The 23,302-nt window shown below is 42.8% G+C and overlaps 1 protein-coding gene across 1 annotated transcript; it reads right to left on the bottom strand.

The window, feature by feature from the left end:
* Positions 1-2,380: 2,380 nt before the first annotated feature.
* LOC119659432 (ionotropic receptor 93a) lies at positions 2,381-21,633 on the bottom strand. Its single transcript, XM_038067515.1, has 17 exons — positions 21,511-21,633; positions 21,191-21,343; positions 14,070-14,206; positions 13,908-14,016; positions 13,482-13,846; positions 13,255-13,422; positions 8,879-8,987; positions 8,673-8,812; positions 8,504-8,610; positions 8,319-8,370; positions 8,191-8,262; positions 3,956-4,111; positions 3,742-3,892; positions 3,236-3,456; positions 2,990-3,170; positions 2,699-2,935; positions 2,381-2,640 (listed from the first exon to the last, which is right to left on the bottom strand). The coding sequence occupies exons 1-17, from the start codon at positions 21,608-21,610 to the stop codon at positions 2,546-2,548; spliced, it is 2,553 nt and encodes an 850-aa protein (XP_037923443.1). The 5' UTR covers positions 21,611-21,633; the 3' UTR covers positions 2,381-2,545.
* Between the last annotated feature and the right edge of the window lie 1,669 nt (positions 21,634-23,302).

Here is a 23,302-nt window from a genome sequence, read left to right as displayed (position 1 = left end):
TCGGAACTAGAGTTCGCACGCTTTTCTGTATCCAGACCCGAGTTCTAGCAAACGTGATCAACTTGGAGCAACCGGGGGCAGAGAAAGTGTATATTTCCTTTTGGTCAAGTAATTAAGAACAAACTCTCCGATGCGTAAATTGGCAAGATTGCTACAACAGACGAACTGGAGTCAAAGGTCGGGACTCTTGAAAAAGCATTCGATTCCGCCTTTAAAGGCTCGTGCCATACTAAGTACAGCAAGAAGACACAGCCACCGTGGTGGATCAATTCAATTGTAATGAATACAAACTAAAGTTGTTGAGAGGCGGGACCCCGATAGGTATAGCAGATATCAACGGTCGCTTCGTTAAGCCCGCTTAGCTGGGGTTGGCTGTTTTGATGGTACAAACTTCGGCTGTGGAAAGGGCAAGGGGGATAGCCTGCTCGTAGTGTTTATCGAGGATAACGGCTACCTCACCTGCAACCAAATATCTTTTTGAATTCACCAAAAAATTGATTACTTTGTGTCCGCAGTGAGGCTCGACCTAAGGTTTCTCCTGTAGGATATGTTGAGTCTGGGGGCACGGTTCCCTATAGGCCAGTGCCCCGTGCCAACATTCATAACCCTGTACGTTATTCCATGTGTCTGGTCCAAAAGCTCCGCCATTGAAGTCAGTTTTTGTTAATTAGCGTGAGTAGTCTTCACCCAGCGAGGGACTGTTAAGAGCGTCCTCAGAGTTCCCCACCGGATTGGGGCTATGTTTCATAAGCCCGTTTTTTCGCGTCTTTACTCTCATTTTTCTGTAGAAATGTTGCAGATCGTATGCATTTCACAATTGCCACGCATTTCCTGAAAAGCCTTTCGTTTTCGGCAGTCACAACGACAGTCGACTGCGCTACCACTTGGCCTATATTCGAAGCAATCTGCCTAATTTCATCGGTTTCCTCTGTGCCTTTTTCCGCAATAGCAGCATTGCATGGAATTCTGGCTGAAGTCCCTGCTTGGGTGTCGCATTACTTTGCGAGTTTTTTTTTGGTTTTTCGTATCCTGGTGTCTTATCGGGTATTTCAGCCCTTGTTCCCTCTTTCTCTATGCACTGCCGCGAGCGACTCATTTTCGTGCTGCGAGAAACCTAGCCAACTGATTCTTCATTCCTATCCCTTTAGTTTGGTAATTTTTTCTTCATAGAAATTTTATCAACGCATCGTGTGCAAGGGAGCTGGATACAAAGCCCTACTAGAGTTCTCTGAAGGCCTGACCTAGGCTTAGCTGATTCCGGAACTCAACTACTAATACGTGTTCAATGCACACTACCCGGCCATGGTCCTGAAGGAGTTGGCTCCTGAAACATGCCACATCTACCGGTTTGGCAGAGCTGTGCCGTCAGTAAAGAGTTGTTGATGGCTCTGGGACTCTTGGTGTGTCCCGACGTGCATCGGTCATTAGCAGTACCCTCTTCACGGAGAAACTTTTTCGTGGCTACTACCTTGGAGGTAGGTCACCTCGGGGTCGTAACTCCCCGTATTGTAAACGCTCCGTTAAGGATCATTGGCGACCCCTGAGGCAATACGAGTGATAGTATAGCGAAACATCTGAAGAAGGTATGGGTAGGAACGTGAACCTGGTTACGACCCTTGCTAAATTTGGAAAGCCTGCCCTTGTGGATCGAGAAGATATTTGTGCAAGATTTATCTACAAGTATCAAATATGAAGACCTGAAGTTGGATACCAAGCCGAAAAGATGGGTCAAACTAGAGTCATTCGATGTAGTTGGAGGATGTAGGTCAACTTTATGGAGTACCGTCAGGATTAGCTCCATGAGGCATCTTCCCATCATCCCATCATCTTTTATACATAAAAATCTTTCACGCGTTATCGATGAGCCTTTGAGTATAGTTAAGTTTATCGGCGGATGTTCAGAGGGTTCCTCGGACGATACTGACTACTTTATCTGGCGTTACTGGTGGAATTTATGGAGCCATCGACATCTTCCGGCAGATTATCACCCAACAGAATCTGCAGATAAACAAGCGGATAAGGGCTTACAATTCCATCAGCGTTCTTACGGATTTCGTTGAGTCCTATCAATTCTAGGAGTTGGAATTAACAGCATAAAATGCTCTGGGGTCAATGTTCCAAGATTATCTGGATTACTCAAGATTGGAACAAGAGGTCTGGAGTTCACGTAATAATTTTCGCTTCATCGAGTACCTATTTCAAATGTTGTTTAGTTGGTCTTACTGTGGCCTCTTAGAGATTTCCGAGGTGAGGCGTACTTGCAGGAACAAATTTCCAAGTGATCCTTTCCTCACCAAACATACTCTCTCATTGGATCGCTTAAACAGGAAGCTTTTTACTAGAACCTTATTTAGACATAAAGAAAGCCATTTTGCAGAAATTCAAATCGTGTTTATCTCTCCACTTCAAAACTGGACATCAACAACAACATCAATAGCTGAAGGTGCACTTAGTATAAATCCAAAAGGGAGTAACTATGAAGGAGGCGGTTACCACGTCCGACCCCAAGTCTTACTGGTGAATTTCATTTTTGAGGCTCCACAAACTAGTTAGTGTAAGTTCCCAGCTTTTTCTCTCTAGAAAGAATGAATCTGTGGAATATGAACTCGCCAATTATCAAAAAAGCGCTTAGACTGAATCCTGAAAGAAGATATTAAATAATGAGCCAATCCTTTCCTCGGTTGTTCTTTAAAATTACCAAAAAATAGAACCAAGAAGCATCCTTGCATGTCATTCAGATTCACCATGTGATTCGTAATCTGCCTGGATTTACTCTTGGCGTTGCATTTGTTAGTCCCAGGCAGATATAATTGGTGCCATCTTTCAATGAAACCCATTTGATGCAGTCGTTTGATTTCGTTGTTGACAATGCCAAGGTATGGGCTTCCTCCAGGCAGGACCAAGGCTATTTGTTCATCAACGAAATCTTCTTTGCCTGGAAAATAACTGAGTCATTGAAAAAGGTCCTCTAATCCTAGGGTTCTGTTACCTAGGAGAAATTCACAAACTTTGCTCTCCTCAAAGTGCTTTTGAATGGACATTTGCAGGTTAATTCGCCAATCAACGTTGACCCTTAGTCCTTTCTGTACTGAAGCGATGTCCTCTGTGATTACATCATCATACAGTACGGCATGTTCTAGGAATTTTTTGAAGTCCTTCCGTGTTGATTGCTGTAATGAAAAGAAGGCTTACATTTTCAAGGAAGAGGACTATGAAGAGGGTCTTCAGCTCTTACTTGAGCATAAATCTGAAAGAAGGTTCCATTCCGTAGTCCATAAGTGGTGACCTCTTTATGCGAGAATGTTTCGAATAGATAATCAATGCCTCGTTGGAACTTTGGGAAAGTCAGAAAGGCTACCAAGTTGCCGCAGTAGGTTGTCACAAGGACGATCACAACGATCCACCAGATGCCTATAATGACTCTTCCACTATCTGCTTTAGGGAGATACATACCACCTAGAATAATAGGATTGAATTTTGATGCATTATTCTCTTCGGATGGCATCAGAAAGAGGAGGGATGTAAACACATGGCTTGGTCCTAAATTTTACAATGTGCGTGATATGATACCAAACCTTATTTCTAAGTAGGATTGGTGAGTATACATATCCAGTCCTAAGGATTGAGAGCGTCAGGAGGGGCTAAGGTGATGATCTTTGCTCTTTGATGTACTTAGGGAGGTAGAATACATACCCACGGACAGACAGAGTCCTTTTTGATTTGCTTAGAATGAAAACCTACCTTGTTGAAGTAGCGCTCCATAAACGTACCAAAAGCAATTTTTCATTTTATTTAGGCCCTCAGTCCTTAAGATATCTAGTGGGCTGTATTTGTTGATCAAGTATAAAGCAGGCGCGGTTAGGATCACGGCTGCTGCTAGGCATGCCCATGTCTATATAAAAAAGTTTGTTGATTTTTTTATCTTATAATTTTCCAAATTCAGGGTAGATCATACCAATATTGTAAATGGAGCTGTAAACAAATAGATTCGGTTGACTTCATCAGGTCTCTTGGAAATTAAGGTGTACTTTTGGATGCTGATAGGGTCCGTATAGTTATAAGGGACCTTCGATGGATCATGGACTGTTACCCCCATTGCTCCCATGAAAACCTGAAAAATATAATGTATATCTTTAGGTTGCACAATTTTTTTTAGTTTATTAAGGTTTTTGTTTCCTAATAAACCTAGGTAGGGAATGACAAGCGAAGACAGCTTTACGGTTTCTTACCAGGGCAGAGGCAGATCGTCAGATGCTGCCTCACCCCTGCCTTGGGAGCAGCGTGACCAAAGCGTCTCACAAATGTTGAATGCTCCTTATTAATTATAGACACTTTGAGCCAACGCTTGGTCAGAACTGAACAAATTTTGTTTAAGGAGTGAGGTGTCCTAAGTCCGCAGCTACTTGACCGGACCCCTCGTTTTTTGGTTCACGGACCGCTCGTTTAGAGTTTAGCACTCAAACTTCAAAAATATTATTATCTTAAAACCCTAAAATTTTGAAAGAACAGCCGGACATAAACACGGAACCAGTTATATTGATTGGTGTCGCAGGCGGGCTGTCCTGAAATTTACTTGCGAGGCGTGTTTGTCAGGCCCGAAAAAAGGATTGCTGATTAATAATAATTCGTGGGGATAAGTGACTTTGAAAGAAGCTATTCCTCGGTCGGGGTTGCAGTCTTTTATCAGCTTAAAGCAGGACAACGGTGAAAGTGAGCCAGCTTTGCTCTTAATATACTCCAGTACTTCGGCCGTAGATGTGCGGAATGCTAATCCGGAGATAAATAACTGGGTAGGCCACCTTTAATCTGTGGTCCCTGGCAGTACTAGGGTATAGCAGCGGTGGAAAGTGGAGCTTCGTTGATGACGGGAACGATGTGTGATGTGCTCCCATACGTGACTTACTATGGAGGCTGCGGATATTGTCCGGTTGAAGGTGAAGTGGTGCGAGATAGGGTCGGAGACTTGGTAGACCGTAACTCGTCGTCACTACCTTTTTTTTTTGTTTGAGTAGGTGGAAATCTTCAAAAGACACTGGTGTGGACACACCAGCGTGTGGGATTTTTACCCACTAAAACCACCCCCGACTCCTTCCCTGCCCGCGGAACAACCATTAGGTATTACATCGCGGGGCGGAGTCAGCTCACTCTAGCTTAATCCCATTTCTTCAATACGCGGGGTACGTGACCGCGCTTTTCTCCTTCCCTCTGCCTTTCGCAATTTATCTTAAATAGATGCGATCATGCAGTTGACCGCATCCCAATTCTCTTGATGTGCTACCATTTTCGGCACCAGATTTTCTGGTACCAGCACCTCTCCTAGAGTCTCCTCTAGATTCCTCCTTTCTTCCACAAATCTCGGACCGTGGAAGAATACATGCTGTGGGTCCTCTGGGACTCCCTCACAATTTGGACAGTCCGGTGAGGTCTCTAATTTAAACCTGTGAAGGTATTGGAGATATCCTCCATGTCCTGTGAGAAACTGGGTGAGATTATAATTAATCACACCGTGTCGTCTCTCCAATCACTCTTTGATGGCAGGAATGAGTTTGTGAGTCCACCGACCCTTTCCCGAGCGTTCTCACCGCTCTTGCTATCTATTTATAGATCTCTCCCTCTCAGCGTTCCTCGTCTGCAATAAGGGAGAGATTGGCTTCGCATGGTATATATTCGCCATCTCATCTGCCAAGATGTCAATCGGCATCATTCCAGAGATGATGAATGCTGCACATCTGAGACAGTCCTGAAGGCAGAACATACCTTCAGAGCTGTCCTCCTGTAGACTGCATTCAGTTTGCTAGTGTTAACTGACATTCGCAATGCCTCGCTCCAAACTGGGGTGGCATAGAGCCTGATTGAGGTTACTACTCTCGCTATAAGCAACCTAGAGGTATGCCGTGACCCTCCCACGTTTGGCATCATCCTCGCTAGAGCCATACTGGCAGTGGATGATTTATCACCAATATACTGTACGTGTTGCTTATAGCTGAGCTTCCTGTCTATCACCACCCCCAAGTACTTGATGGTCGGCTTGGAAGTGATGATATGATTCCCGATTCTAACACAGGCGTAATTTCTCTTCCGGCGCTTTGTGATGAGGAACGCTTCTGTTTTTTGCTTCGCAAGCGTTAGACCAGAGCTTTCCAACCAGCATTTGACAGCACTGATTGCCTCGCTTGAGTAGAACTCAGCATCTTCGAGATGCTTTGCGACAACAACCAGTGCTATGTCGTCAGCGTAACCCATCACTGTGACTTCCTCCGGAAGGGGAAGATTAAGTAGATCGTTGTACATGATGTTCCACAGTAGTGGGCCCAATACGGAGCCCTGTGGGACACCCGTGGAAACAACATACTACTGGGGTCCGTCATCAGTGTCATACCAGAGCCTCCTTTCAGTAAAGTAACTATCGACGATAGTAGCGAGATAGGCGGGAATGTTAACCTTCGCTAGGGATTTGCGTATTAGATTCCAATTGGCCGAATTGAATGCATTTTTCACGTCCAGGGTTACTACCGCGCAATATTTCCTGGTACTACCCTTTCCGTGAATTGGATCTTCGGCCAAGCCAGTAACCAATTTGATGGCATCAATGGTTGATCTGGCTTTTCGGAACCCATACTGCCGATCTGAAAAGCCGCCTTGGCTCTCAACAACCGGGAGCAATCTATTATAGATTACCCGCTCTAACATTTTCCCCATCGTGTCCAAAAGATATATGGGTAGATATGACGATGGTTCACCTGGAGGTTTACCAGGCTTAGGCAGAAGTACCCACTTCTGTCGCTTCCAAGCCGCTGGAAATATTCCTTCGGACATGCACGCTTCGAATAACTCAACGAATATGTCCGGCCTGGATTTCACGGCAAGCTTAAGGGCCTTATTCGGTACTCCGTCCAGGCCCGGCGCTTTATTGTCTCCTATTCTGCTTCAGATCTCCAGCAGCTCATCTCTGGTGACTGGCGGGATTTCCGTCACATTCAGAGGTGGTTGTAATGTGTCGTCACTACCTGGCGGAGTTTATAGTTGCAAAGCACTCCGAGGACAGGAAACTATATGGAAGTGAGCCCTGGCGAACGAAGAGATGATTGTGAATTTTATTTATTATCAATCATAAGGAAGCGATTGTATAGGGGATGATAGTGTGGATGGGAAAATTCCGAAAAGCGTTGTTGGGTTCATTGAGAAATGGGTCGAGCGACGGTACAGAGAGTTAAATCACCGCCTGTTTTATTGCCCAAGGTTTATGAAGGAGGAGAGGGGGTTGAATGATCCTTTGAATGTAAATATCGTGTCCGAAAATGTTATGGAAGAGATGCTAAGATGACGGTAAACATCCCAACGACCGTGATAGAAACAAAGCTTCATGAACTAGATTGACCTAGGAAAGTATGATGGAAGTGTGAAATGACTGTGCTGGTGTAGGCTAGATCCCTCCCCATGAAGTAATATTTTCTGCTGGTAAGACCGAAATAGCGGTTTTAGAACGTAGGGATTTCACATACTGTTGCAACCTGTTACAGAAGCATCCTTTTAAGAGCTTCATTTCTATCCACAAAAAATAAGTCAGAGTTAAAGAATAGCCCTACTATGCTATTTAGTGGTAGTAGATCCGATTGCAGGGATCTAGACTAGACGTATCCTGAAGGCATGTTTTTTTTTACTTTCTTGCTTCTAACAGGAATTCATTCTGACTTTCATTGGGGAATGGAGATTAGTCCTATCTAAATTCTCTGTAAATATTTTCATAGGGGTCTTCTCCACATCCAAGGGACGCAGGTCATGGATTCTATTTATTGACTGATTGAGGGCTAAGGTTTTCTCATAGGCTTTGAGGTCATCGGTGGATTAAATCTGTAAAGCCACAATGATTCTGCTGCATAAGGAATTGCAGGCTCAGCATTAATACAAGGACTTGATGCAACGACTATTCAAATTTCTGTTGCCGCTGGATAGGAAGGTGAGATCCCATCCCATGAATACCAATGAATATCCCAGAATCCAGGCCAAATAATATGCCTAGATGCTGAGCTTATTTTCAACTGTGAGATACAGTTCCACCTTTTTGGTCAACAATAAAGTTGAACTCCAGGAAGTCTCTTGAATTCCTGAGGCAGCTAGTTGAAAACTGGGGATCCCAAGTGCTTTCCTAGGAAGAGTTAAAGTTAAAGAGTGGAGAGAACAATAGCTTACATTCCGATTCATCATTGCATTAACGATCCTTTGGGGTACGGTGTTGGTTAAGCTTCCCGATAGCGCTGTAGTCTGGGGAAGAAGCAATCAAACATTAAAGGACACATATCCGTTTTATTGAAACTCACATTCTCTTGTTCGATTTTCAGTATATCCTCATATGATCCTTGAAGTTTGTATCTGCAAGAAAGGTGAGGGATCAAATACTGGTTCTCATAAGGGGGTTAAGGTTAAGGGTTAAGGGAAATCTTGATATATTTATCTGCGAGAGCTTTTATAATCGAAAAACTATATCTTCCGCATTTTGGCTTACGTGAAATTTAATTTGTTGCTCAGCTCTTTGAGAAGTTCAATAACAATCCCTGAAGACTCTTCAATTTCGCCTCTTTGATTGTAAGACAATATTTGCCATGGGGGATTCTGCAAAATTATGATTTAAATCTATAAGTGCAAACCTTAGGATTTCATGGGAGCTTATTTACATGATACGTAATAACATTTAGCGATATATTCCGAAATTTATGACTGATATGAGGGAAGAGAACATCTTTGCTGACAAATCCAAAAAGAGGACTCCAATATCCTACGTCGACGTAGTCGTAATCGAAGGAACTGGATAAATCTGTAGAGGGAATGATACGAGTATATCCGATAATAAGGACTTCAATTTCTTCTAAGTTATACCTACCAATTCGCTGAACAGTTTTTGTATAACGTCGACTTCGTCCCCAGGATTCCATTGATTTGAAGGACCACTGAGAGCATCCAGAGCATTGATTGTTCTTTCTCAAGTATTCCTAATAAAAAAAAGTAGGGATAAGGGATTAAATACTAATGAACCCAAACTAATTGATTTAGGGGAGGTTTTTTTTAATTAGAACTTTAAACTTTAAGTTTTTGATTGTTGAACTCCATCATGTCACCATTTGGTTTTTGCCACTACTATTTTGTCCGACTTTTTTTTCCATTTTTTAAATGAGATAACTACCTACAGGTGAAATGTTTGTCAAAAGAACGCAGATATTCGTCTTCAGGATGTCTTTCCTCCAACCATTTCGACCCATCTATCGCGTCTAGTTGAAATTCGAGTAGTTATGCACTGTCTTTGTCAACTGAATCTGCCCAGCGCTTTCAGGGTTTTCATACTGGTCTTCGCCGTTCTGCCCTTCCTTGGAATGCCTTCTAGGTATCCGAGTGTCGTCCATACGTGGCCAGCCCATAACCCGTAACTCCCGAAATTTTATTTGGAGACTTCAAGGTCGTTAAATATTTGGCAGAACTCATGGTTGCATCTGATTCGCCATTGGTCGTTTTCTTGTTTAGTTTCTGGGAGAATATCCTCAGGACCCTTCTCTCGGAGATATTGAGCAGTTTTCCGGAAGTTTGTGTTAGGGTCCATGTTTTATTTTCGTAGCGCCGGTTTTATTATCTTTTTGTACATTCGGAGTTTTGGTTTCCTGTGTATGCAGCTGTCTTTTAAATTCGCCAGGACCGAGTAGAAGACTCTGTTCGCCAGCCGAATTCGGCGTTTTGTTTCGTCCAGTTCATATCATTTTTCGTCGATTGTAAGCCTAAAAGTATGAAGTTGTCTACATTTTTTAAGCACTACTCGTCAATCGCTATATATTGTCTAGTGGGCGTCATTTTGCATCATAATTTTCGTGTTGCTTTCGTTAATGTGTAGACCAACTTCGTATGCTGTTTTATCGAGGCTTATAAAAATCTCCTTTGCTCATGTGAAAGTTGACATGAGGACTTGTTAGCACTGATGAAGGGAACAACTGGTTCCCGAAATATAGGTATTTGCAAGACCAATAAATTATCACTAGCTAATAGGAAAAACAAGTTATTTCAATCGCTAGAAATACCGCGTAATTACATTCAGGTTCGCGCCATGATATTTTTATCGTCCGCATATGCGACAATTTGGGAGGATTTATGGAGCAACCTGCCCTTTGTGTTCACAGGTAATTTGTATATAGCCTACTCCAATGCCAGATAAAACAGTATAACTGCCAACTCATCTCCTTGTTTTAATTCGACTTTTGTCTCAAACACATCTGTCAGGCTATTATCGACTCTGACCTGCCCTGTTGGGTGAGACATTCATCATCATCAACGGCGCAACAACCGGTATCCGGTCTAGGCCTGCCTTAATAAGGAAGTCCAGACATCCCGGTTTTGAGCCGAGATCCACCAATTCGATATCCTTAGAAGCTGTCTGGTGTCCTGACCTACGCCATCGCTTCATCTTAGGCAGGGTCGACCTCGTCTTCTACCATAGATGTTGCCCTTATAGACTTTCCGGATGGGATTAAGTGACCCGCCCACCGTAACCTATTGAGCCGGATTTTATCCACAACCGGACGGTCATGGTATCGCTCATAGATTTCGTCATTGTGTAGGCTACGGAATCGTCCATCCTCATGTAGGGGGCCAAAAATTCTTCAGAGGATTCTTCTCTCGAACGCGGCCAAGAGTTCGCAATTTTTCTTGCTAAGAACCCAAGTTTCCGAAGGATACATGAGGACTTCCAAGATCATAGTCTTGTACAGTAAGAGCTTTGATCCTATGGTGAGACGTTTCGAGCGGAACAGTCTTTGTAAGCTGAAATAGGCTCTGTTGGCTGACAACAACGGTGCGCGGATTTCATCATCGTAGCTGTTATCGGTTGTGAGTTTCGACCCTAGATAGGAGAAATTATTAACGGTCTCAAAGTTTTAGTCTCCTATTTTTATTCTTCCCGTTTGACCAGTGCGGTTTGATGTTGTTGGTTGGTTCGTCTTCGGTGCTGACGTTGCCACCATATATTTTGTCTTGCCTTCATTGATGGGCAGCCCAAGTTCTCGCCCTGATAGCCACCTGCTCGATCTGGATGAAGGCAGTTTGTACATCTCGGGTTCTTCCCATGATGTCGATATCGCTAGCATAGGCCAGTACTTGGGTGGACTTAAAGAGGATCGTACCTCTTGCATTTACCTCAGCATCACGGATCACTTTCTCGAGGGTCAGGTTAAAGAGGACGCATGATAGGGCATCCCCTTGCCATAAACCGTTGTTGATGTTGAATGGTTTTGAGAGTGATCCTGCTGCTTTTATCTGGCCTCGCACATTGGTCAGGGTCAGCCTAGTCAGTCTTATTAATTTCGTCGGGATGCCGACATTGCCGTCCTGGTAAGGCTTCCCAGTTTTGTACACTTTTGTACCACTCTTGGGGGATCTGCTCCTGATTTCTGAGGGAGTGAACACAATTATGGGTAGCTTCCAAGGTCCATGTCTCGTCTAATTCGAGGAGTTCAGCGGGGATGTCATCTATGTCCAGCGACATGATTATTTTTCGACATTTGATTGTTGACTTTATTTCTTCCATGTTCGATTCAATATTCTCATTATGGTCGAAAAGAAGACGAGGCAGACCCTGCCTAAGATGGAGCGATGGCGTGGGCCAGGACGCCAGACAGCTTTTAGGGATATCGAATTGGTGGACCTCGGCGCAAAACCGGGATGTCTGGAGTTCCTTATTAAGGCATGATGATGATGATGATAATTTTTGTGAGTTTTCGTGATGGAGTTGTATGTGACAGGTTGAGGAGGTTGTGGAGTGAGACGCCAATCTCTTATGTGATTCACTTTCGTCCCCGATGATTGTTCAATTTTTGTTTTTGTAAAGGGTGGTTTCAAACTGATATAGACGCCACAAGTTCTTCACTATTTTCTTGGCTTACCTTCTGTTGTTGCTCGCGGATGGTGTCGTCAATTTTTTTCCCTCTTCGTCCTTGCGTTTCGTTCTATCTATTGTTTGTTAGTTACTTGCAAAGTCAAATAGGCGTTAGCCACTGTCATTTGATATATCATGAAGGAACAGTCTTCCGACCGTCCCTCGATATGCCTCCTATTTCCCAACCTTACGTTGAAATTCTCGAGCAATATCTTGAAGTCATTCGGATGCAATGGCTCGTATAGTCCTTCTAGGCTATCCTAAAATTGCTCTTTTATTTGAAGTCGAAGACATTTGCTTTAAAGTCCCTATCCACGATGAAAGCGACTCCAAACTGTGGTTTCCGTGGTTTGTCTTTTGAGGCTTTCCATCCTGTTTCTATACATGATGTTTCGTTTTTTGATGGATGACGGGTTTTGGGTCCATCGCTCAGAATCCCCATCCTGGAGGACCATGTCAATTGAATTAGAACCCCTAGACGAAGGGATGTGATCAGGTTGAATGCAGTATTATGAAGTTGTTCTACTCAATTGCTCTACTTTTTTTACTTTCCCCGATCATTGATTCTTTTAATGAAGATTATACTAGATACGTTGCCCCAAACCCTCCTCCTTTACTTGGGCTTGGGGCCAGCATGATATTTATATAACATGGAGAAGTTCACCTGCAGTTGATATAGACTGGTACTTCAATATTACAGTGTTAGAGTGCTGAAAGAGTTCTTCTCTTTTTCATGCTGCTCCCAGGGTAGAGGTGAAGTAGCGTCTGATGAGTTGCTTCTGCCCTGAATGAAACCGTCAGTCCCAAAACTTGGATGTTAAACGCAAAAAGAGGAGTCCGTGGACCACAAGAGAGAAAGTAAGTTGCTTCCCAAATGGTCAGGTCCGCATCCAACTCAGGACTCCCAGCATCCTCTACAAAAAATTTACTTCGGCCGGGTTGGGATCTGAATTAACGACGAATTTCATGTCGTGTTTGCGATTATATATAAATGGAGTGATTACCACCTTTCGATACTTTCGGTCACGCTGCTCCCAGGCCAGAGGTGACCGTCCGTCACTTTTTTGACTTTCTTTTGCTAACATAATAATCTTCCAAAATATTTTCGCCGTCCAAACCGTCCAGTTCATGACTAAGAAGGAGGCAATCAAATCCTTTAAAGAGAAAGAACGCGAAAGTAGCACCGCTGTTACAATCAGTAACCCTCGTTTTCTGTCCTCTGAAATCCCTACGATTACGTTTACGATTCCGGTCTAACGCAATCGCGTATGGAAATATACGTGCAGGGTCTTTTAATGGTTCCCATAGATATTGATTAGTATATGACCACCAGAGACAATCCTTACCTTAACGTATTCCAATATTTCATTTTGACGTTCCTTCTTTGTCAATCGTATGGCTTCCCACTCCTCATCGGAAATTTGACCATAAAGCGATCCTTCTTCTTCAATAACTTTTGAAAGACCGTCCACAAATCCATGAACAAGTTCAGCTATGCTGCACAAAAGAGTTTCCTATTAAACGAAAAGGGACTTTCAAATTTTATCTAGATTAATCCTGAAATCATACTAACTTGACACCCTACAACTGTGTCGTTAACGGCAAATGCAATATTGGCTCCTTCATTTAAGTTTTGAGTTAGGGAATAGGTGTTGACACGATCTGTTGTCACAGGCAGGAAGAATAGCCACTGGTTGAAAACATGGAACATATTCAAGCTGGCAGCTAATTCAACGACATCCTCTATAGATGAGGAGAAGACAATGAACTGATTATGGGGCCTATTGGCGAACTGTAGTAGCGCCTTCTTGATAGCAGTTTTTTTCTGTTGATTCCTTAAGCTCTCATCAATCTTATAGAGGTAAACCGAAATTGGGTTGAACATGTTTTTCGGTCCTTCGTGCGCTAAGGATGCGATGATTTGAGTTGTTTTAGCCTCTGAAATGGGAAGTAGTTATTTAAGTCTAGACTTGGCTTGCTCTTCAATATATTGGCAAACCTATGGAGGAGTCAAATAGCAACACGCTTGTTCTCCAGTTAAGGATCTTTTGCACTTTGATATCCAGTATGAGTTGCGGTATTTCTTCTCCTCTGTCGATAATGGGGATCTGAGAATGGAGTACTTTAGGATTTTTTTAAAATTAAAAACAAGACAGTCTACCATAACAGCTTGGTCTAATGGTAGCCTAGGACAATCTGGTTCGGTAATAGCAAGAAGTAAAATCGCCGTTTCTTCGGCATCTTCAAAGAATTTCCAGGTTCTGGCGCAGTCTGCTACTGTTATAGCTGCAACGAAATCTGAAAAAAAGTGTCGATTGACAGTTCCCCTATAAACCATACCTTGTCAAAAAACAGATTGTTTGCAATGGTAATGGGAAGGATAATGATGCTTGAACCCTGCATGTTTTGGGTCAGTAAAGTCAGTCGAAGCTTGAGAAACAAAGAGAAATACAAAAAGGAAGAATGGAATTCCTACCTTAACTGTCAAAACCGAGAAATTGAGACGATAAGAGTTTTCGCGGGAGATATGTTTTCGTAGTTTAAAATGGAAGACATTCGGCACCCCGTAGCGGATTAGAAGCTTATGGGTGGGGGGTGGGCGGTAAGGGCTTCGGCTTCTCTCTTTAAACCCGGAAAAAACTCGTGGTGGTTACCCCTCCTCCTTCCTCGAATTGTTGTGGTCCCTTAAAGTGTTTTTTTATATAGTTATGGTGTAGTTAGATTTTTCAACCCTGCCCCACTAAGAAGAAAGGATTAAGAGGGCATGCAAGAGTAAGGGGAAGGTTCTCCCTCTCTAACCCTATCAAACTATGGAATTATTTTCATGTCATTACAGTGGGGAAAAACTTGGAGCTTTATCTCTACGGGCAGAGAGGAGGGAGAAACGGGAGATCTTCTCTCTTAAAGTTCGTTGAAAAATCCCACCCGTCACCATCCTTAAGAAGTTAAGGCGCTTCGGGGGTATTTTGATATCACCATGATAAAGTGTGATTTGTCAACGGCAACTTCGGAGGGAGAGGGGAATCTTTGAAGAATTGTGCTGGTCATCGCCCCTTGAAAAGTTATGGTGGCCTGAAAACTGGCTATTTTCGTATCTTGGTAGGGCAATCATCGTCGCGAAATGTAAAGGAGTTTTAGAGGTGGGCTGCGCCCTTGCCCTCCATCCTCAACCGCGCAGATGCGGGAACCACTTTTCTTTTCGAATTAACTTTTTAAGAAGTAGTGATCGTTATGGGTTTTTGATGAGGTTGGTCCTCTTTACCGCCTCAACTTTCCAGGGACAGGTAAATGAAATTTGCCATGATTATATTAAAATATTCCCCGTTTGTGCCATACGCCATAACTTTTTAAGGGGGTGACCACTTCAATTTTCCAACGGGGTTAGAGGAAAAGAAACTTCTGTTTTCACCTTTATACTTTTACTTTCTCTACTTTGTGGCGAGTGGGTTCAAAGTTAAATTCCACCGTGATGATAAGAAAATAGTCCCACTTTGGGGTGCTATCACTTTCTTAGGGGTGATGGCCGCCATCAGTTTTCGTTTGAAGAGGGCGGACTACCCTTTCCGCCCCCATAAATTTTCCACGTTCTCCGAAGATGGGGTTGAAAATTCAGCCTTCAACGATTGTTAATTCGAACGTTCCGAGGCCAGTTGTGAGCGATAGGTATCCTAGGCGTCGCTGATCTGAGCGGTGCATGAGCATGGGAAAATATCGAGAATCACCTAAAAAAATTGGAAATGTTGTTATTGATTCAAAAATATTTTCCATATTTCTTCCAGCGAGTTTTCCTGGATACAATTCAACTCTGGCAAACTAGTCCACCAAAGGCTTCGAATGAACCGAAAGTGCCTAACGTATTTGGAATCCTTATACTCATGGCCCAGTTCCCCTTTCGTCAAGGGACTCTTGAAGCACGCTATTCATGCTTGGCTCGAGTCAGCTTTACGTTGCAAGGAGGACAACTTTCTATCTGTTGCTTTGACAGAGTAAATAACACCTAATTCACTCGTACTTTCTGAGAAAAACCAACCTTAGTTTTTCATATTATATGTTGTATACACGTAAATCGCTTTTTAAGCCACCTTCTGAGATTAACGGTGCGATAACTATCAAGGAAAACAGCATGGAAGTTATCAAGTTGCCTCGTTCCGCGCACCTCAGTATTCTCAAAGCAGTCAAAGGCTCTCAGATTTCTTTCTTGCATTACATTCTACCATCATGTTCCACTTGTAAGGAAGGGGTTGCTTTGACAATAAAGGACCAAAAGACCTGCAGATTATTTTTTTTTAGGAATCAGAGAGTCCTAAGTCCAACTCCGGTTGATTCCGGACCGGACAAAATGAAGACTAACTTGCTCCCACCCTTTATGGTCCACGGACTCCTCTTTTTGAGTATAACACCCAAGGTTCAAAAAGTAAAAGAAGGACGAAGACGGCTACGGTTTCGTACCAGGGCAGCGGCAAGTCATCAGACGCTGCCTCCCCTACCTCTTTGGGGGTATAGTCCCTCAACCACAACTACGGGCCATTGCTCAATATGTTATCATTGAAAGACCCTATCAGAAACGACAGCTATTTGTATTGATGACTGGTGCTTTTGGCTAGAAGCTTCCGATGGCTTCCACTAGTTACAACTAGCCATGTAGTTCCTAATATGGGGAACAGTAACAGTCCAGCAAAACCCATATCGCAAATGCCCCAAAGCTTTCTCATATTGCACTCAAAGGGTGAGGCTTGGTCGTCAGAATTCAAAGCTTCTAGACCTCTTATTTTTACAGCTCGTCCCTTGAGGAAAAGTTAGTCCGTCTGTTCACGAACCCATCGTGGAGAGTCTAAGCCCATTATATTTTTCCCTTTTCGTTCCAAAGCATGTACTTCATTTAATAAAAACATGCATTTGACCCCATCTGGCTAAACGGCCGGCAACTTCTGTCACAACCTCAGACTTGGTACCTTGGATAAACGCTTGAACCTTCTTAATTGCCTTCACCGCAGCCAGATACTCCTGTTCCATCATTGTATAGTTCCACAAAGGCAAGTCCAGTTTCTCGACACTTAGGTAACTGGAACTTCCTCTTCTTCAATGGATCAAATGCCGAGATTGCTCTCCTCATTCCAACAAAGTTGACTTTTCTTCTATAGAATATCTGCAGATAATCTTACGTAATTGACCACACGCTGTTGGTATTAATCACACATTCCGGGAAATCGCTGGAGCTACCAGACTACCTTCGGTCCCAGGACATCAGTAATAGCTTGTATCTTATCCGGATCTGTACCAATAGTCCAATGATATGACCTAAGTATACCTAATTTGCTCTTTTGCAGGTGTTATGTCAAACCAATCCCTGTCATACAGAGTGGGAATTCACTCAACAACAGCAAGTGCAGATCATACGTCTGGGTTATTAGCAGCAGGTTGTCATGTAGTCAGTAGTAAATGAACGGAGATTACAGTCATCCCATCTGTCATTATATAGTCTGGGGTGCAGTGCAGTCCAAACGGCATGGTTACGAATTGATAGAACGGTCGTCCTGGAACTGTGAAGGTAGCATTGTCCTCTGACGCAACGTCCAAATGCATCCCCCCGAGTGCGCCCTTTGCTTCTAAACACACAATGAATCTAGCCTTCAGGAAATGACTGAAAATCCCTTCGATTAAAGGTAGAAGGAGGGTCAGCATCTTCCACAGTGACGCTATCAACCTTGTGAGATAGCTAGATGCACATAAATAAGTCAAGTCCTGCCCACCCCATTCTTAGTGCAAGTTTTAGATGAAAGACGTTATGAGAAGGAGGGTTTCACATGATATCAGCTCATACATGGTTCGTTCCATCAGCTGTCCGAACATCAATCTTCATTCACTCTCATTTGATTTGATCATCTTTGAGGAATCCGATTTGACTTTTAGGACAACTTCGGCCACCTAGGATTGTTTTTTGACCATTGTACAATCACTTGCCAAGTCATGTCATGTCGACATTTTGAAGTGTTCACTTGGAGTCTAAGTGCATAGAGGCCCGTATCTCCCCTCACCTCATAACCAAGTGTGGGGGGGGGGCAACGTACATAGAAGGTAATCGGAAGAAGATTTATGTGGACAGGGTGGGCAAGAGTGTCATTGGAAACGGGGGGCGAGTTTGATTGGGATTGATGGGGACTACCGTCATTTGGCCTAATTGTTACCCGTCCTGTAATATTCAGGATATCATCGGGGGATTACATGCGTAAAGAGGGCCATCAGTCAGGTTTTCCCTTAGCTCTCCATGGTGGAAGAGGACATCCAAAGACGGCGGTAATCACGCCGTTTGGTTTATGGGAATTTACAGTTGTGATTTCCGAGATAAAAAATGTAACACAAACGTTTTAGCGGTTTAATGACTGAGGTCTTCAGAGGATGCAAGCATTTTTAGAAAGGGGGAACTGTAGGTTCAGAATTCAGGCCTTCAGTAGGTCTATTGTACTAAATCCTTTAGATAATCACGAATATCCATGACTATAGCCGGGATTGGAACGCGGGGCAGGACGTCGAGATCGTGAAACTGGCTTCGTCAACTATCTCCGGATAGGTGGTGTAGCATCTATAATAGAGAACTACTAGCAGTTTCCACTAATCTTAACCACAGCATTTTTTTACGGGATCAAACTGTATGATTTTCAAGGACCACAAGGGATAAGGTCGATAAAGCACTTCTTCGGCAATCTACTACATTTCATGATTCTCGGTAAAGATCAGACACTTTGCTAGAAATTGTAACGACATAGCAAATGCTTAGTCACGCATCGAAACCATTGACATACCGTAGTGTATTTAAAAATCGGATTTATCATGAGAATTCAGTATCCCGACGAAATTGATAAGACTGGCTTGGCTGACCCTGAACAATGTGCGAGGCCAGATAAAAGCAGCAAGATCACTCTCAAGACCATTCGACATCAACAACGGTCTACGACAAGGGGATGCCCTATCATGCGTTCTCTTTAACCTGGCCCTCGAGAAAGTGATCCGTGATGCTGAGGTAAATGCAAGAGGTACGATCCTCTTCAAGTTCACCCAACTACTGGCCTATGCTGACGATATCAACATCATGGAAAGAACCACCCGTGACGTACAAACTGCCCTCATCCAGATCGAGCAGGCGGTGATTGGCGCGAGATCTTGGGCTGCACATCAATGAAGGCAAGACAAAATATATGGTGGCAACGTCAGCACCGAAGACGAATCAACCAACAACATCATACCGCACTGGTCAAACACGAAGAAGAATAAAGATAGGAGGCTACAACTTTGAGACCGTTGACAATTTTTCCTACCTAGGGTCGAAAATCACAACCGATAACAGCTACGATGATGAAATCCGGCCACGGTTGTTGTCAGCCAACAGAGCCTATTTCAGCTTACAAAATCTGTTTCGCTCGAAACGTCTCACCATAGGGTCAAAGCTCTTACTGTACAAGACTATGATCTTGCCAGTCCCCATGTATTCCTCGGAAACTTGGGTTCTTAGCAAGAAAAATTGCGAACTCTTCGCTGCGTTCGAGAAAAGAAGCCTCCGAAGAATTTTTGGCCTCCCACATGAGGATGGATGATTCCATAGCCTACATAATGACGAAATCTAGCGATACCATGACCGTCCGGTTGTGGATAAAATCCGGCTCAATAGGTTACGGTGGGGAGGTCACTTAATCCGTATAGATGAGGATGATCCAGCCCGGAAAGTCTATAAGGGCAATATCTATGGTAGAAAAGAAAGACGCGGCAGACCCTTCCTGAGATGGAGCGATGGCGTAGGTCACGACGTCAGACAGCTTTTAGGGATATCGAATTGTTGGACTTCGGCGCAACATCGGGATGTCTGGAGTTCCTTATTAAGGCAGGCCTAGACCGGATTTCGGTTGTTGTGCCGTTGATGATGAAAATTTGTCCTGGGAACAACAGTATGTCATTCAGAGCTTGGTCAACTGCTGCGGATACGTCACTAAAGATGTATCCAATTCGTCTAAATGAAGCAAAGAATATTATCTGAGATGCTTCTAAAAAAGTTGTCCAGCCCTTCATTTTATAATCGTTGCGCAGGCAAGTTTCGAAATTTTGTTCACAAGTTGTCACCCCCAGTGAACGAGTAACGTATCTAGAAGGTATTCGGGAAAAGACTTATGTGGACCAGGGTGAGCAAAAGTTTCATAGGAATGTGAGATTTAAAAGCGTCCACGTGGATAGAGTGCGGTCCCTCAATAAATCACAGGGATACAAATACTCTCTGACAATGACGGATATGTTCCCTATTGGTAAGCCTGGCTGGATGATTAAGTTTTTTTTCAAGTACATTGTGGATGGAAAGCGATTTCTTGACTGGGGCTTTTGCCAGGGGTAACCATGGTTTACTAGTGGCACAATATTTTCATGCTGGGCAGGGATTCGTTGAGAGATGACCCCATTCCGGGGTGCCCGGTGGAACCTGCCACCGCCGTTCATATCGAAAAGGTTGAAAACTTAATAATGGAAAATGCCCGTTTAATGAAGGAAAAGTTTGCAGAAATGAGTGAATCCTGTGGTATGTCTAAGATCTGGATGGGTACCAAACACCGCATCAGAAAATTTGGTATTGCTGTGACTTTTTGAATCTCTGTATCGAGAGCAGAGAAGCATTTTGAACCGAATTATTACTGGATATTAAATTGGTGTTTATCATTATGAAGCCTTGAACTTTTTTGGGCTTTAGTGTCAGTCAGATTATCATTTATTTTCGAAAATGAAAAGAAAGTTTTGGGGAAAGAAATTTCTAAGCGACGATCAAATGAAGGACACGAACAGAAACAAAGTGAAAGTATCTTTTTCTGAATTGAAAGACCAGAGAGATATGCCAAATTGGGATCAGGAGAGAATATATTGAAAAGAAGAAATAATTATTAGTTTCATATCATTTTCCTTAGTCCTCATTTTGTGAGTTTCATTTTCTTTCACTTAAGAATTTTGGCACCGTTTGGATATTGTATCTGTTGTCAATTTTGAGTGCGAAGTTACCTTAACATGTATTTAAGGACTTCAAAAAAGAGTAAACCTTCACTCTTAGCAATAACTGTCTGTATCAACTGGAAACGCTAATTTAAATAGATATTTCACTCACCGCTGTAACTGTTTCAAACGACTTTAATAAAATTAGTTTAAGGAAATGTTTACTAGATTGAAGCCTTAGCAAGGACTCTATGTAATTATTGTCAACACATTTCTGCCTCTTGATTAGTTTCATTGTTTGTCTATCCAGATTTAGTCGAAATTTACCTTTCTTAAGTCGAACTGAGCTCCAGCTAAAATATCGAACAGCCAATCCTCCATTTTTCAAATTCTCACGAATCACATCGTCTATAGTTTTTTTCACTTGATCAAAGATATTTTCATCTCGTTTACGTAAATAATCCTCATCTAGGACGACCGCTGGAAAAGAAAAAAAAAACCATTTTAAAGTAGAAGCATGTAGTATTGTAGTATAATTCAACCCCATGATTTAGTCCTTCAAAGTATATCGTTTTCGGTGTTCAATTATTACCAAATATCTTTTGGTAGATAACGGTGGAAAATCTTTAAACGTATAAAATGCTTACCTAGCGATGCATTTGCACTCAAAAAGGATGAAAAATCGTTGCAGGATACTGAACAGTAAAGTGTCTGCAGCAGCAAAACCAAACAAAATCCTTTCAGCATGTTTGCCCTACGTTAAACCGTACACAACTGACTAAATTTCAGTTTCCTTCTTCATGTTGAAGACTCCTTCAAGTATCTAATTGGGAAAAAGATTGACGGTTGGCATTTGGATTCAATCAAAATTGATTAGTTTATCGAGAATTTTATATGAAAACTTTAATTGGATATTATATCACGAATGCGGTTCTTGGATTTAGGTTGCGTTTTCATAAAGCAAAATTCTATATTTGGAAAATGAAAGCAGGTCGTGGAAGACAGATACGTACGTGACTAGTTTGAAGTAATAGTAAGAGTTGTATCCTATATTTTCCGGAATTGCACGTAAGCTCTACACCTTGTAAGTTTCTTAATGGTTCAATTTAACTTATTTTGTCTCACTAGTGGATTAGTCGACTGTTTTATGAATCTTAAGCATAATTTTGGGAAGTATCTTTTTACTTTAAAAATTTTCTGAGTTCTTCATTATTCCGTAAGGTTTAGACGCACGCTCTGGATCCTTTCTGAAGCGAAATTTCAGTTGTGAGGTCTTTGCTGAAATTGATATATTTTCCAGTTTTGGAAAGATTCTTAACAAGGCCAATCAGTATTTATTGTATACATTTCCTCATCTCTTGTGACTTTCTTTCTGGATGAAACGCTGTGATTGTTATAAACTGTTGTATAAGGAAGTCATCAGCAACGGCGCAACAACCGGTTATCAGTCCAGGCCTGCCTTAATAAGGAACTCTAGACTTCCCGGTTTTGCGCCGAGGTCCACCAATTCGATATCCCTAAAAGCTGTCTGGCGTCCTGACCTACGCCATCGCTCCATCTCAGGCAGGGTCTGCCTCGTCTGCTTTTTCTACCATAGATATTGCCCTTATAGACTTACCGGGTGCGATCATCCTCATCCATACGGATTAAGTGACTCGCCCACCGTAACCTATTAAGCCAGATTTTATCCACAACCTGACGTCACGGTATCGCTCAAAGATTTCGTCATTATGTAGGTTACGGAATCGTCCATCCTCATGTAGGTGGCCAAAATTCTTCGGAGGATTCTTCTCTCGAACGCGGCCAAGAGTTCGCAATTCTTCTTGCTAAGAACCCAAGTCTCCGAGGAATACATGAGGACTGGCAAGATCATAGTCTTGTACAGTAAGAGCTTTGACCCTATGGTGAGACGTTTCGAGCGGAACAGATTTTGTAAACTGAAATAGGCTCTGTTGGCTGACAACAACCATGCGCGGATTTCATCATCGTAGCTCTTATCGGTTGTGATTTTCGACCCTAGATAGGAGAACGGTCTCAAAGTTGTATTTTCCTATCCTTATTCTTCCTGTTTGACCAGTGCGGTTTGATGTTGTTTGTTGGTTCGTCTTCGGTGCTGACGTTGCCACCATATATTTTGTCTTGCCTTCATTGATGTGCAGCCCAAGATCTCGCCCTGATAGCCGCCTGCTCGATCTGGATGAAGGCAGTTTGTACATCTCGGGTGGTTCTTCCCATGATGTCGATATCGTCAGCATAGGCCAGTAGTTGGGTGGACTTAAAGAGGATCGTACCTCTTGCATTTACCTCAGCATCACGGATCACTTTCTCGAGGGTCAGGTTAAAGAGGACGCATGATAGGGCATCCCCTTGTCATAAACCGTTGTTGATGTTGAATGGTTTTGAGAGTGATCCTGCTGCTTTTATCTGGCCTCGCACATT

Source organism: Hermetia illucens, chromosome 6 (genome assembly GCF_905115235.1).
Source record: "Hermetia illucens chromosome 6, iHerIll2.2.curated.20191125, whole genome shotgun sequence".
NCBI lineage: Eukaryota > Metazoa > Arthropoda > Insecta > Diptera > Stratiomyidae > Hermetia > Hermetia illucens.
This window is presented reverse-complemented; position numbering and strand designations above follow the sequence as displayed.

What these genes read in the sequence shown, in the direction of transcription:
- LOC119659432 (XM_038067515.1), bottom strand. Translation starts at nt 21,610, where the DNA reads ATGCTGAAAGGATTTTGTTTGGTTTTGCTGCTGCAGACACTTTACTGT. An exon ending in CTCAGTTCGACTTAAGAAAG is followed by an intron (nt 14,207 to 21,190) that starts GTAAATTTCGAC and finishes ACTTTTTTTCAG; the next exon opens with ATTTCGTTGCAGCTATAACA. An exon ending in ACACAGTTGTAGGGTGTCAA is followed by an intron (nt 13,423 to 13,481) that starts GTTAGTATGATT and finishes TTCGTTTAATAG; the next exon opens with GAAACTCTTTTGTGCAGCAT.